Below are 13,952 nucleotides of genomic sequence, written 5' to 3'. Positions count from 1 at the left end.
TCGCTTGATTTTGAATGATCACGTTTGATGTTTTTTCTTATTTTTGAATCGATTTTACTTATGTTTTGGCTATTAAAATATGTACAAATCATGTATTTTAAATCCGAAGAACCGATTTCATTTATGTTTTAGTTACAAAATAGGTACAAATCAGGTATTTTTAAACCGAAGAACCGATTGAGACCCGAACCCGAAAGTACAATGGGTTATACCGGTTCTTTTAAGATTTACTAACCCCGATCCGAACCCGATAGAACCCGAACCGGTCCCGAACCGAACTTTTATATAATCCGAATGGGGTTGATTTTGATAAACCCGAAAAACCGAAACCCGAATGGATAAAACCGAAATCCGATTGGGACCCCGAATGCCCATGCCTAGCGCGGATTATTACCTAGTATTATCACTATTTGTACCGGTAAACTAAAATTTGTAACTATTCCGATTTCCAATTTTTGAAGTTTAAGAAAAGAAAAATACATGTGTATTGTTGTTTATCAAATAAAAGCGTAGAGGGAAGTTTATCTGTAAAATTTGTAATGTTTGAGCCACACACTGAGAACTAGACGGAGGCTTCAGATTCTCCACTCGTCGAAACCCATTTTCAATGGCGCTCACACTGTCCACCACAAAGACCTTCACCAACATTAACTGCTCAAACACAACCTCCTTTAAGCCCCTCAAGCTCCCTCTTTTCTGGCCATGGCAAAAGGTAAACGCCTTTACATGCACAACTTAGACACATATACGTCATCAAAGGTTTCTCCTTTCGATTGTGTTAGGTCAAAATGGGTCCTCTGAGTGTTTCTCCGATGGGTTTTGGGACATGGGCTTGGGGCAATCAGCTTCTTTGGGGTTACCAGACTTCCATGGACGATCAGCTTCAACAAGCTTTCGAGCTGGCTTTGGAAAACGGAATCAATTTGTTTGATACCGCAGATTCTTATGGCACTGGTCGGCTCAATGGCCAAAGTGAGAGACTTTTGGGGCAATTCATCAAACAATCTCAAGGTTTACTGCAATTTAGTTTGTCTTAATGATCCAATTGTTGTCTTTGAAGCTGTCTGAAACCGTTACTATTGTGTCTGATTTCGAAATGTCAGCATTAAAAGGGAAACAAAGTGAAGTTGTAATAGCTACCAAGTTTGCAGCTTATCCATGGCGGTTAACTTCAGGACAGTTTGTGAATGCTTGCAGGTCTCATTAACTCATCGGTTTTGTCTCCCTTTTGTACTTCTACTTCGGGTGTGTTGGAGATTTGATGATAAAATATATGTTCTTTTCATGTTTTCAGCGCTTCTTTAGACCGGCTTCAGATAGACCAGCTCGGGATCGGACAGCTTCACTGGTCAACCGCAAACTACGCGCCTCTACAAGAACTTGCTCTTTGGGATGGTCTAGTGGCAATGTACGAGAAGGTTGCTTTGTAATCTACTGGAATACGCAATCTCTTTAAAGTACATTAAGCTCTTTGGAGAGTTGATGATACCAGTTCCTCTTCTTTTTTTTTTCAGGGGCTAGTTCGAGCTGTTGGAGTCAGTAACTATGGACCTCAGCAGCTTGTGAAGATTCATGATTACCTCAAAACCAGAGGGGTTCCTTTATGTTCTGCTCAGGTGCAGTTCTCATTGCTAAGCTACGGAAAAGAGCAACAAGAGATCAAGAGAGTATGCGACGAGCTCGGGATTCGTTTGATCTCTTATAGTCCTCTTGGTCTAGGAATGCTAACAGGGAAATACTCCTCTTCAGAGCTTCCCACTGGTCCTCGGTTAAGTACTCTCCAGGCTTATCCATAGTGTTTCTTGTTTGTAACTATGCTTGAACATTTTCTTGTTTTCTTGTAACAGATCATTGCTATTTGGACAGATTCTTCCTGGACTAGATCCTCTGCTTGTAGCACTGAGAGAGATCGCGGAGAAACGAGGAAAGACTATGCCTCAGGTCGCAATAAACTGGTGTATCTGCAAAGGGACAGTGCCTATACCGGGTATAAAGTCGGTTAGACATGTTGAGGATAACTTGGGTGCTATGGGATGGAGACTTACAAATGATGAACAGCTTCAGTTAGAATATGCAGCTCAGGAATCACCAAGGTCTATGATTCAGAACATTTTTCAGACTAGATGATAGGATTATGAGAAATAAAAATGCTTATACATTTAGACTACAATACAGAAGCGTTTATATGTATGCATCATACCCTTCTAGCTATCATTCAAATCAAAATCTCATGTATTTTATATGCTTTTACTGAAAATCAAAATTAACAAAGAATAGATTGATAAATTTTACTATAAAAGATAGTTTGAGAGTGCAAATGTCATGGAACTGATAATGTTATCAACTTGTTACTTATCATCCTTAATGAATTTTGCATAAGGATTTTGTGGCTATAAACAATTAAATAATGAAATTTTATTTTTAATAATTTAAGAGTTTTAGAATTTATGTATATTAGCTTTTGAAATTTTAGAGATCTTAAACCAATACTTGACTTGGTTATGTTCAGGTCCTAGAGTTTTGGTCAATAGATATCAAAGTCGCCTATCCTAGCCTTTGGTATTGAATTACTGTTGTAACCATTAGTCCGCTTACAAACTAGACTGTTCTATGTTTTGATTGGACAACAGACTGGTGTTGACTCAACACTGTTGTTGCTTACGTTGATAGACACTATAGCATTGTTGAGGGAAACATAAACAAAAATCATCGATTGTTGTGTGTGTTTTCTGCTCTGCAAAGCTCTCTATCCAGCAGTGAGGAAACTTATCATTGCAGTTTCTGTATTTGCATAGACAAAAACTTATCTTTCAAGCAACCAAGTGTTTGTCCCTATAAAATAATAATGTTATTATATACCTACAACTTGGCTACTAGTCTTGCAAGTCTTCTCTATCCAACGAACTAAATCTACTCATTCAAATCTCATTAGCTTCTCTTCTTTGTTAATCGGAATATCATTTAAGGACAATTATAGTCCCAAGAACATGCAAGTATATTTTCATAAGTAATATTTAAATTGATGTCAAAAAAAAAAGTAATATTTAAATAAAATACAACTAGCACATTATAAGAATAATTCTATTCCATATGCTTTTTAAATTTAATACTAATTATATTCCATAGTATTTGTTTGATAACATACGCGGCTACATTTAATACGATATCTTTTGCTTTATGTCAGTCAAAAAAAGAAGAAGAAAAAAGCATAGTTATTTTCTCTTTATTCGGTTCTGTTACACTTTAACGACTCACAAGTGACAACAAAATACACAATAAACAGCATATTAATCATATTAATATGAATCAATTCTTTCCGGTCACTGTTTATGTATAGATATGCTAAAAAGAAATGGCTACTGCAGATTTGGTTTGTCTTAGATAAAGGTTTGATTTACATATCAAACATAGCTTCTAATTGATTACTGATTAGTAATCACCATTTACGCTTTTAGTTTAATTGACAAGTAATCTTCATATAATCAGTCATTTGTGATTGATAATTGTTAATGAATTGAGTAATGACTACAAATTTATCAATGAAGAAATAATGTTGTTTTTCTCGTCTATAACATCAGACCAGAAAATATATCCTAACTCAGATGACACTTTGACAGTATGTTTATATGTACGAAGCATTTTCTCTGCTAATTGCTATAGAGTTGCGACACATTTTCAATATCCTACCAAACAAAAACTATTCTAAAATAGAGTATTTTGGTACGAGCAACCACCATACACTTGTATTCATAGCCATGGTGCTAATCTACATTGAGTAGATGTAGGTCCATTAGGACAACATTCGATGATTAGATTTGTCTTTTGCTAGCAGAGATTAATTTTTTTCTTGAAGATCTACCAAAATTAATCATCATTATGTTCCTTAAAAGCCGCGGTAAAGTCTGAGACGCAATGAAAATCTCTAGCTTTTGACTTTTTAATGTTTCTCGACACGTGGCGCATCTTTGTTGGTCACTCCCGATTGTTGATACTTATCGCGTAAAAATCAACGAACGACGACTAGAACCAAACGACGACGTTAAATCACTCGAATTCACCTACCATATCGCGTGAAGATTTAATGCGCGTGCATGTTTAAAGCGAACGCGCTAGTACACGCGCCTAAAGTTATTTTGAAAAAGAGAAAAAAAGAAAAAAAAAAGACAAGAGCTGAAAAAGAAAGAGCAAAGTGGTTAAGATGGGCTTCAGTTGTTGTGTGCTTTAGCTTTGTTTCTTCTTTCTTCTTCATCTTCATTTTTTTTGTTCAGTTTCGGCGTGCTGAAGAAGATGTCGCGTTAGCGAATCATAGTGATAGATAGTGATTGGGGGAGGGCAAATCGGTCATTAGCTTGAACTCTCATGCCGGATTCCCACCGCCGTTTCTCAGACACCGGCGGAGATTCGCCGTTTGATATCGAAGAATGGCGATGCTTAAAGTGAAGGTTTGGTAGATCTGTGATGCAAGACGGAGACTTTTCGAGTTTGTGATTTAGATTAAAAGTTGAGAATCAAATGAAGGCGTTACGGCGAAGCCACACTTCAACGTCGTCTGGAAACTCATCTTCTCCGTTACCTTCTTCCACTTCCTTGCCATCTTCTTCTTCTTCTACTTCACCTCCTTCCTCCAACTCTTCTTCATTTTCATCTTCTTCATCTTCGTCTTCTTCTCCTTCGTCGTGGATCCATCTCCGATCTGTTCTCTTTGTGGCTAATCTATCGTCTCCATCTTCAGTAACTTCTTCCGATCGGTAAGTACCTCTTCAGATTTGGATTATTTAGATGTGATCTTAAGTCTCTATAGATTGGATCAAAAAGGTTTCTTTAATTTGTTCGGATTGTTCCTTTTCTTTTGCTGTTAGATTGATTGATTGATTGATTTTAGCTTAACGACGCTTGACTTGGTTTCCTTTCTTGTGTTAGAAGCCGGCGGAAGTCACCGTGGTCTCGCCGGAAAAGAAAATGGCCTTTGACGCTGCATCAATGGAGGAGTTTATCTACACCGGAGGGCAAACTCCGTGATGGTGGAGTTGGTTTTTTGAAGAGAGTTAGAAGCAGAGTGAGTCATCTTTTAATAAGCAACTTCATACTTACTTGTGGTTCTGATTATATGCTTTTTATTGTAGGGTGTTGATCCAAGTATTCGTGCAGAAGTGTGGCTCTTCTTACTCGGAGTGTGAGTTTTTAACCAGGTCTCATTTGCTTTATTTCACTCATTTTGAGATTCTCAACTTGTTTCTCTCTCTCTCTATGGCAGCTATGATTTGAACAGTACTAGTGAAGAAAGAGAAGCCGTGAATACTCAAAAAAGGTTAGCAAATATTGATATGGTTTGAAGTATTATATAATTGTATTCATTGTTTGGGATCACTGAATGTAGGAAGGAGTATGAGAAACTACAGAGACGGTGCAAGATGCTTCTCAAGCGCGGCAATGGAAGTACCGATGACCTCGAGGAAGAAGCAGACGATCAGTGCGTTAGATTCATGGATGACTACAAGACTCCCGGACCAATGACGAATCAAGATGTGGTCTCTGCTGTGAACACTGATTCTTCTGACACAGACTCTTGTGAAGACAACGAAGACGTTCAGCTTCTTCCCTCTTTTGTGTACAGCGATGAGAAAAAACCAGAGGAAGAAAACAGTAATAACAATAATAGTTGTGGAGAGACCAGTTCTCCTTCTCCTGAGATCCAAGTAGAAGTCACTGTACACGAAGATTTTTCCACGTGGCAACGTATCATCCGTCTTGATGCCTTACGTGCTGATTCCGACTGGGCTACGTACTCTTCTTCCTCAACCGCAATCACAGAAACCAAAGCTCGCGGTTTAGCTGAGTCCGTCGGTTTAAAAGACTACGATGATAACTTAGAAAGCTGCAGGCTCTACCACGCCGCACGTCTCGTCGCCATTCTCGAAGCCTATGCTCTCTACGACCCTGAGATAGGCTACTGCCAAGGAATGAGCGATCTCCTATCACCAATCCTAGCTGTCATCTCAGAGGACCACGAGGCCTTCTGGTGCTTCGTTGGTTTCATGAAGAAAGCGCGGCATAACTTCAGGCTAGACGAGGCCGGGATCCAGAGACAGCTTGGCATTGTGTCGAAGATCATCAAGTCCAAAGACTCCCAGCTTTACAAGCACTTGGAGAATCTCCAGGCCGAGGATTGTAGTTTCGTTTACAGGATGGTTCTGGTGATGTTTAGGAGGGAGTTGAGCTTTGAGCAGACGCTTTGTCTATGGGAAGTGATGTGGGCTGATCAGGCTGCTATTAGAGCTGGAGTTGGGAAGTCGCCGTGGAGCAGAATCAGGCAGCAGGCACCTCCCACGGATGATCTGTTGCTCTACGCGATCGCGGCGTTGGTTCTGCGTAGGAAGCTGATCATACAGAAGTACAGTAGTATGGATGAGATTGTGGAAGAGTGCAATAGCATGGCTGGTCAGCTTGATGTCTGGAAGCTTTTAGATGATGCGCATCACCTTGTTGTGACGCTCCATGACAAGATCGAAACTCTTTCCTCTCAATCTCTCAGCATTTGATGGAAATGAAATGAAGTGCTCTCTACTAGACAAAAGCCCTTGCACTCGTAGGGATTCGTTTTGTCAAGGTTTTAAGGTTATCACGGGTTGGTTCTTTACCGTTTTACTTGTCCCTCAGCTTTTCTTTCTTTCTGTTTTCATCATCACAGAGACAACACGATACTACTATCTATCTATCTATCAACGTTTATTGTAGTAGTAGTAGTAGTAATGAAAAGACAAGACAATATCTTGTCGGGGAAAAAATGTAAGGGATGAGTCTGAAGCTACTGTCTTTTTCCACAATTGTATGGATCATATAAAGTTAAATTGTAGCCTATTCAATATCTCGTTTCCACATTTTAGCACCAACAGAGAAGCACTCTTTTATTTGACCATCAAAGTTGAACACATCTCAATCAACACACAAAAAGAGACGAAACTAAACACATTTGATTATTGGTTCGTAGTGGTTTCAACAATAGTCATTTTAAGACATAGATGCAATCTATAACCAAACAACGTTTCCGCAAATATATAAATGAGAAAGAGTTATCCAATAGGAAGCTAAACCACAAGCCTCTCTGCTTCTACTCTTTCTTGGTATACTGACGGACGACGAGAGCAAGACCCAAAATCAAGATTGGAACAAGGAACTGAAGGATCTTGATGATGAATTCTGGTGTCTTGTCTTGGTTGTACGCCGGTTGCACTGGTGCAACGTATGTCCTTGTCGCTGGAACAGTAGACGAATCAATCTCGCCAATGTAGTACTTCTCCATCATGTCCCTCGCGGTGTCGCTGTGACCAACGTCTTCGAAATCATTCGTAGCATCTTTCCCTGCAACAAACACCGCAACAGAAAGAGTCATCGACTGGATCAGACATGAAGAAACCAAAGTTATATAATAAATATTTTATCTTTTTTATCAAAACCTGTTGAGGACAATAACACTTCATCGCCACCGGGATGATCATCCATGAAAGGGGTCACATCATAGACCTAAACTCAGAGTAAAAGAACCAGACATCAATCAATCAATAACTGACTATCAACAGTAAACATCAAACTATGATTCTCCAGTGTCACATCATCCAAGCTTTTAACAAATCAATAGCGTACAAAAACACTATGTTGTGTAGACAAGAAAATTCTCAGACAAGATCTAACTAACCTTGCCGGAGATGATAAGCCAACAATCCTTGGTTTTGTTGTGCTGCGAAACTTCTTCGAAGCCTAGAACCTTCTTCTCTGAAGCCATCTCTCTCCTCAAATCTACAATAATCAAGATTAGCACAGAAAAATAAAAATGACAAGATTCAAATCGAAATAATCAGAATGTTGATGAGTAAGAAGATCGTGATACCAAAGGTGGGGGGATCTTTCTGCTTTCAGATTCAGAATTGCAATTGCGATAGCACCTCGTGGGGTAACTCTTCACCTACTTAAGAACTTTCTAGTATTATAATGTTACTTACTAAACTACCCTTGAAATGTTTTGTTGAATAGATGGTAGTTGCGGTCAAGTTGCGGTTTGACTGTTAAACGCAGATCAATTTGGACTTTGGTTCAAATCTAATCTATGCCGTACCAACGAAACTAGCGTCTCCCCGATAGCAATATGACGTGTGGTTTCAGTTTGCTCTTTCACTGCGACCAATAAAAGAAATTAATAAAAGTTTAGCAAATTGGGGAAAGGTGAAAGAAATCTCTCATATTTGGTTCTAATATTCGATAGCATCTCCAAAAGAAACTTTATAACTCCAAATATAAGGAACTTCAAAACTTGTGAAACTCTATATCACTTTTCAAAACTTCAAATTTGAAGTTTCATCTTTTTATTTGCATTTTGGTTCTTACAATTATACATCATATTTATAATTCTTAAATATTTTTTTTTGTTTATTTTTTTAATCCTTAAAACTTTTATATCTCATAAATATTTCAAATTTGTTATATAAACTTAAGTTTTACACATGAAATTAAATAAAAAAAATTAAAACAAGATTTATAATATTTTAAAACTAGAATTAAACAACAAGAATATTACAAAAAACCATAATAAAAACTTATTAAAAAGACACATGAAGACATAATTATTACTCAAATTTAAATATTATAACAACACTAATAGTCTGGTAAATTTGCTCCGGAACCTCCAAAATCTCCAAAATATTGTTCAACAAATTTTGTGTAACCGAAGATGATTGTTGTTGTTGCTCTTGACGCATTTTTCGTATGATTCTTTCTTGTTCAGATCGAATGTATTCACGAATATTAACATCATCGATAGAAGCTAAGTTTTTTAGCAATATTTTATTTTCCTCTTTTATTTCTTTAAAAGCTAACTTTTTTGCTTCATTTTGCAGTCGTAATTCAATCATCTCATGACTTTTTTCCCTGCTTGTTGTACTTTCGTTTAAAAGATCAAGGATTTTTTCGTTTGATGATATCAAACTATCAGCAGACATATTATGAGGATATCCGGTTTCAACAATTTTTGGCTCGTAATCTACAAATAAAAAATAAAGAGAATCATTTCTTACTTCGAATTGCACGAATTGATCATATATGGGAGCATTATGGAAATAATTTTATGCAATAATGTAATATTTGCTTGCAGTTTAATATTTAATTATGTACATTTATTTATAATTTTATATTTTAGTGTAAGATTTTTTTTAATTAATATTTCTGTAATATTTATATATATATATATATATATATATTAGTTATTTATAGAAGTTTTATGAATTTACATCAACTATGACAAATATAATTAAGGATCATAGTGTAAAATATAAATAATTTTGAAGTTAGGTTTGAAGTTTTAATTTGGGAGAAGAACACATTGAAACTTCAAATATAAAGTTTTTGAAACTTCAAAATAGAGTTCCTTTTTGGAGATGCTCTCGTCTTGAGAATATTTGCTGCTTTATTTTTAATTCTCTTTAATTTATTCTTATTCTGAAATACTGAGTTCGTAATATATAAAAATTAAATAATCCTTAGCATTTAAAAAAAAGTAAATTATAAACTTTATTTAAGACGTCTTTATTTGTATACATAATTATTGAATTATATAACCTCTCTTTCTCTCAAACTCTATTTATTAAAACATTTCTTTAGCTATTTAACACTACTACACAGAGAGCAAAACTCATATAAAACCTCTATATTTTCAGTAAACTTAACCTATTTACTCGGCATGAAGCTCATACAGATGGGAGGCTTCACACCGGCCAAAGCAAGAACCGACGACGGCAAAATCCAAAGCCCATCACCACATATCAAACCGGAAGCAACCGCCGGTACCATCAAACCGGCTTTAACTCGATCCCTCTTATTCCACACAAACACTATCAAACTCCCAACACACATATCTATAGCGAAGTACCCTCCGACAAGAAACGGAACCGCCATAGCCATCGGCAACGGGACCCACTTCCCTATCTTCTCCGGCGACATATCCCTGACGAGATTCGCAGCCACCGCGAACGCGAAGAACCCATAGCAAAGCTGAAGACAATGCTGAGGCAAAGCAGAGAAGCCTTCGACTCCAAGAATCGCCATGTTTCTGTATATCAAAGCGTAGGGAGCTTTATACTCTCCCTCAGGGTTCCCAACATCGAAGGCTTTGTAAAACAGGAAGAAAGTGAGAGGAGCCACGACGCAGCCGATCCCCGTCCCGATTGCTTGGCTCACAAGCATCGACCGCGGTGAAGTCAGAGTCAAGTGCCCTGTCTTGAAGTCGTGCATTAGGTCTGAAGATATCGAGACGATGGATTTTATCAACCCGCATCCGACAAGTCCAGCAACTACACCGTCTTGTTTCCCGGCCATAGCGGCTAAGATGAAGAGAGCGACTTTACCGTAGTTGTAAGCCATGTTCATGTCTGTAAGCCCTGCTCCATAGGCGTTACTGAAACCTAGCGATGGAGCTAGCATGTACGCTACGACAATGAAGTACCATTTGAGCTCCGGGAACATCATAGGGATGGCGATGATCGAGACAACAGAGAAAGCCGCGTATCCAACTGCTGCAACCCATAGAGGAATGCTGTCTCTTACAAAGATCTCATCTCTTTTCAGATCTGCAATAGATTGTTTGTCTTTCTCCGAATCTGCGGTAATATCTCCAATCAGATACGAAATAACTATATAGTAACGAATATTATAGTTTCCGGTATTATTTATATACTTACTAGATTTCCCAGAGTGGTGATTCTTTAACTTGGAGTATATGTTTCTTGCTGTGAACATAAGTATCTTGATGAAGTGGTAAAGCCCGTCTCCGAGGATCAATGAGATAGATACGAACACCTTGTAACCATTGAGACTCTTCATGCTGCTTTGAGGCAGTGTAGATGGGTACCAATCTCCACTAAGACCTTTAATGAGAGGCCACATGATTCCCCAGGAAAGAACCGCGCCGAAAAGCAAAGATATGTTGACAATATGGGAACAGATCATTCCTGCTCCAATGTATGTCATGCTAAAGTCGAAGTAGAATCTGTGGAGTGTTTTCAAGATCATCAAGATTCCGTTTTGATCAGTTGAGATGTGTTAAGTACATAGAAGTCAGAATGAAAACTCACGAGTTCTTCCAAGCTTCTAATCCAAATGTTGGAAACTGGATGAATCCGCACTCTGTTCCACTGATTCCAGTGAAGAACCACTGAAAGAAAGCCCATATGAAGCTAAAGGAGAAATACTTCACAAACCCAAACACTTGTTTCCTGCATAGAAACAAATAGTTTTATTCAAGAAACTTGAGAAGTATCAGCTAAAGAGAGCAAGTGAATACGAATAAACATAGGTTTCATACTTACTTGGCCATTTTATTGCCCTTAGAAGTGTGGAAACCGTTGATTAAAACCGCGGTGGCGGTTCCACTCGGATATGTCAGCTTGTAGTCTATGATCATGATCTGGTTAACAAAACAAAGCCATAATGAAGCTTAGCAATCTAGACCCAAACCAACAAACAGAGATGTTGGGATAGACTCAATCAGCCAACCCGGGTTAGTAATCCAGGCATGGCCCATACTAACTCTGAAGGCCGGGCCAAGACCAACAAAGCAAGTAAAGAAACAATGGGGTAATTAGTTAGGCTGTAACTGTAAAAAAATTTACTTTAGAATTTAGTCTGTAGAATTTTTTGATTTAGCTTTAAGGTATGTAGCTTTAAAATTTCCTACAGCTAAAATGATGGGGCTTTAGAAAATAAGATTTTTACAATAATTTTTGTATGTTTTTGCTGTAGCTTTAGTTTTTTGGTTGTAGCTTTAAAAACTAAGATAAAGCATGATTGGTAGTATTTAAGGTGTAGATGAAAATTGAAGCTAAATTCAATTCCTACATTGTTTTTTTAAAATAGATTTTTTTAGTTTTCACACATATTAATAAAATATAATAAAGCACTATTATAAATGCTTTACTTTTTGTAATTATCATTATTTAATAATTTTAAACCAATAATAATTCAATTAATTTTATTAAAGTTTACAGTTTCTACATGAAAAACATAATCTATTTTTATGTATTTTTTTCTTTTCAAAACATCTATTTTAATAGAACGAAGGGAGTAGAGATTATCTACCTTTCTTAGAGGAACCAATGCTAAGAGACCAACAAAGCAAGTAAAGAACAAGAAAGCAGTCATCCAACCAATCCCAGGCTCTTTGGTGCTTCCTGGACTATTCCCTTCAGTGTGAGTTCCTGACTGTTCATAAGTCTTTGTGCTCAAACCAAGAAGGTACGAACCAAACCCACCTGCAAATCACAGAAACACAAGTTCAACCAACCAACCAAAAGCTGATCAAATATCATTAAAAAGAATTGTCAAAAATTCGCCAAAATTACCTCCAACTGCAATGCTGTAACAAGCAACAGCACATGTTTGGACCACAGTGTTTTCTTGTTTAGTAAACGGTTTTGTCACAATCCCTGCCTTGGTAAGAAGCTTGGTCCAGCTTCTAAGGAACACAAAGGCTAAAAGTGCTGCAGAGACGTTCAGGTTCGGGACCAAACCTGTGGTTAGATTTAGCTTCATCACGATCACACTGTAGATAATGCCAATGATTATGCTTGCAACGATTCCTCTAAAAGTGATTTGACTCTTCCATGGAGGTATTGACCTGAACTCATCTGCTTCGTTTTGAGTCTCTTCCAAGTCATCTCTTTCTTCTCTCTCTGTCTCATTTCTTGCTTCTCTCTCCATCATCAAGGAGCTCCTCATTTTTACAGAGTTTCTTTTTCCTTTTTTTTTTTGTTTCAAAACTCTACGAAGAACCAAAAGACAGATTCTTTAATATCAATTAAAAAAAATTGCTCTTTTCAGGGATGACGAGACATATGTAAAAAGGTACCTTCTTTACGGATCAGTCCTACTCTGACAATTTTTCTTGCTTTCCACGCCCAAAGTATCTGAAACAGAACAGTTACTTACTTAGCCACACAGAAAAAGATAAATCTAAAGATTATTTTAATCTATTGCATAAATCTGTAAAAGCTAAACCATAGAATGGAATCAAATGACGCAAATGATCTCTTTTGCTTAGAGATCTAATCTATAAAGTTAATGACTTTGGATTATACTCTGGAATCTGCCATTAATCTACAACAGTAACAAGATCGGTTTTTTAAACAAACCCTTTTTTCTCAAATCACATAGTTGTTCAATCTGTGAAACAGGAACTAGATTTGTGTTCTTGTTGGGGAAGACAAGAGAATGAAAAATGAAAGAGAAAGTGAACTTGTAGATGAAACAGGTACACATGAAGACCACACTTGCATTTCCCAAAAAGATAGAAGAAAAACAAAACCAAGACATTAAATGCTTACACGGAACGAAGACCAAAGAATTAATAGCCAAGAATGGCAGTAGTATATTTTTTAAAATGGGATTTGGTGTTTATGGAAAGATATATAGAACCAGAGATGATGAAGAAGAAAGCTTTAAAATTAAGAAGATTAATAAAGGGGCCTTGCCTTGGGTTCTTATGTACCGCACGTTGACATATCAGTACTACAAAAGATACAAAACTAAAGATGAACGTTTTTTGGGGTTGATGTAGTACAATAATCATTAAGGGACTAAACTTTTTAATAGTATTTTTGAACTTTTAAACTTTTCAAAAGTTATGCATAAATTAAAAAAAAAACTGGAGGCTAATTATTAATTAAATCCATACAACCTTGATATATGTCATTAAGAAAACTAAATAAATGTAACATAGTAAAAATCAAACTTATTTTAAATGCTTTTCAATGGCATGACTATTCAACCGTTACATTATGCAGTGTTCTGTGTGAACAGACAAGGTGACATTATTGTTAGATACTCTCTTTCCCCGTTTTATATTTCTTTCGTTTCCGAATGGTCAATGTTTTAGAAAAAAAAATTGTTTTTAAAAAATTTATATTTTATCT

At 36.9% G+C, this 13,952-nt stretch overlaps 4 protein-coding genes across 6 annotated transcripts; 2 read left to right on the top strand and 2 right to left on the bottom strand.

Annotated features, from left to right (window-relative positions):
• The first annotated feature begins 460 nt into the window (after positions 1-460).
• Positions 461-2,246, top strand: LOC106371282 (pyridoxal reductase, chloroplastic). Its single transcript, XM_013811331.3, has 6 exons — positions 461-712; positions 783-1,011; positions 1,104-1,197; positions 1,295-1,418; positions 1,515-1,768; positions 1,848-2,246. The coding sequence occupies exons 1-6, from the start codon at positions 608-610 to the stop codon at positions 2,125-2,127; spliced, it is 1,086 nt and encodes a 361-aa protein (XP_013666785.2). The 5' UTR covers positions 461-607; the 3' UTR covers positions 2,128-2,246.
• A 1,889-nt stretch (positions 2,247-4,135) lies between these two features.
• On the top strand, positions 4,136-6,865 carry LOC106371284 (rab GTPase-activating protein 22). 2 transcript variants are annotated; one of them, XM_013811332.3, is made up of 5 exons: positions 4,136-4,748; positions 4,921-5,056; positions 5,124-5,173; positions 5,255-5,308; positions 5,378-6,865. In XM_013811332.3, the coding sequence occupies exons 1-5, from the start codon at positions 4,513-4,515 to the stop codon at positions 6,537-6,539; spliced, it is 1,638 nt and encodes a 545-aa protein (XP_013666786.2). In that variant the 5' UTR covers positions 4,136-4,512; the 3' UTR covers positions 6,540-6,865. The 2 variants fall into 2 exon arrangements, with proteins under 2 accessions (XP_013666786.2, XP_013666787.2); XM_013811333.3 differs by having other exon boundaries at positions 4,138-4,748; positions 4,924-5,056.
• An 86-nt stretch (positions 6,866-6,951) lies between these two features.
• On the bottom strand, positions 6,952-8,154 carry LOC106371285 (cytochrome b5-like). Its single transcript, XM_048742794.1, has 4 exons — positions 7,886-8,154; positions 7,694-7,794; positions 7,455-7,521; positions 6,952-7,359 (listed from the first exon to the last, which is right to left on the bottom strand). The coding sequence occupies exons 2-4, from the start codon at positions 7,778-7,780 to the stop codon at positions 7,109-7,111; spliced, it is 405 nt and encodes a 134-aa protein (XP_048598751.1). The 5' UTR covers positions 7,781-7,794; positions 7,886-8,154; the 3' UTR covers positions 6,952-7,108.
• Positions 8,155-9,533: 1,379 nt separating this feature from the next.
• LOC106371286 (metal-nicotianamine transporter YSL3) lies at positions 9,534-13,596 on the bottom strand. Of its 2 annotated transcripts, none has more exons than XM_013811336.3 (8): positions 13,365-13,596; positions 12,890-12,947; positions 12,384-12,802; positions 12,121-12,293; positions 11,352-11,449; positions 11,118-11,258; positions 10,725-11,032; positions 9,534-10,643 (listed from the first exon to the last, which is right to left on the bottom strand). In XM_013811336.3, the coding sequence occupies exons 3-8, from the start codon at positions 12,757-12,759 to the stop codon at positions 9,715-9,717; spliced, it is 2,025 nt and encodes a 674-aa protein (XP_013666790.2). In that variant the 5' UTR covers positions 12,760-12,802; positions 12,890-12,947; positions 13,365-13,596; the 3' UTR covers positions 9,534-9,714. The 2 variants fall into 2 exon arrangements, with proteins under 2 accessions (XP_013666790.2, XP_013666791.2); XM_013811337.3 differs by having other exon boundaries at positions 13,173-13,446.
• Positions 13,597-13,952: the final 356 nt, after the last annotated feature.

The sequence above is a fragment of the Brassica napus genome, chromosome A10, assembly GCF_020379485.1.
Source record: "Brassica napus cultivar Da-Ae chromosome A10, Da-Ae, whole genome shotgun sequence".
Taxonomy (NCBI): domain Eukaryota; kingdom Viridiplantae; phylum Streptophyta; class Magnoliopsida; order Brassicales; family Brassicaceae; genus Brassica; species Brassica napus.
This window is presented reverse-complemented; position numbering and strand designations above follow the sequence as displayed.

Coding starts and splice junctions, on each gene's coding strand:
- LOC106371282 (XM_013811331.3), top strand. CDS start 608: ATGGCGCTCACACTGTCCACCACAAAGACCTTCACCAACATTAACTGC. Junction 1,419..1,514: donor TAGTGGCAATGTACGAGAAG/GTTGCTTTGTAA, acceptor TTTTTTTTTCAG/GGGCTAGTTCGAGCTGTTGG. Junction 1,769..1,847: donor GAGCTTCCCACTGGTCCTCG/GTTAAGTACTCT, acceptor TTCTTGTAACAG/ATCATTGCTATTTGGACAGA.
- LOC106371284 (XM_013811332.3), top strand. CDS start 4,513: ATGAAGGCGTTACGGCGAAGCCACACTTCAACGTCGTCTGGAAACTCA. Junction 5,057..5,123: donor TGAAGAGAGTTAGAAGCAGA/GTGAGTCATCTT, acceptor TTTTTATTGTAG/GGTGTTGATCCAAGTATTCG. Junction 5,309..5,377: donor GCCGTGAATACTCAAAAAAG/GTTAGCAAATAT, acceptor CACTGAATGTAG/GAAGGAGTATGAGAAACTAC.
- LOC106371285 (XM_048742794.1), bottom strand. CDS start 7,780: ATGGCTTCAGAGAAGAAGGTTCTAGGCTTCGAAGAAGTTTCGCAGCAC. Junction 7,522..7,693: donor GGCTTATCATCTCCGGCAAG/GTTAGTTAGATC, acceptor CTCTGAGTTTAG/GTCTATGATGTGACCCCTTT. Junction 7,360..7,454: donor AGTGTTATTGTCCTCAACAG/GTTTTGATAAAA, acceptor TGTTTGTTGCAG/GGAAAGATGCTACGAATGAT.
- LOC106371286 (XM_013811336.3), bottom strand. CDS start 12,759: ATGAGGAGCTCCTTGATGATGGAGAGAGAAGCAAGAAATGAGACAGAG. Junction 12,294..12,383: donor TTACAGCATTGCAGTTGGAG/GTAATTTTGGCG, acceptor TGTGATTTGCAG/GTGGGTTTGGTTCGTACCTT. Junction 10,644..10,724: donor TCACCACTCTGGGAAATCTA/GTAAGTATATAA, acceptor ATATTACCGCAG/ATTCGGAGAAAGACAAACAA.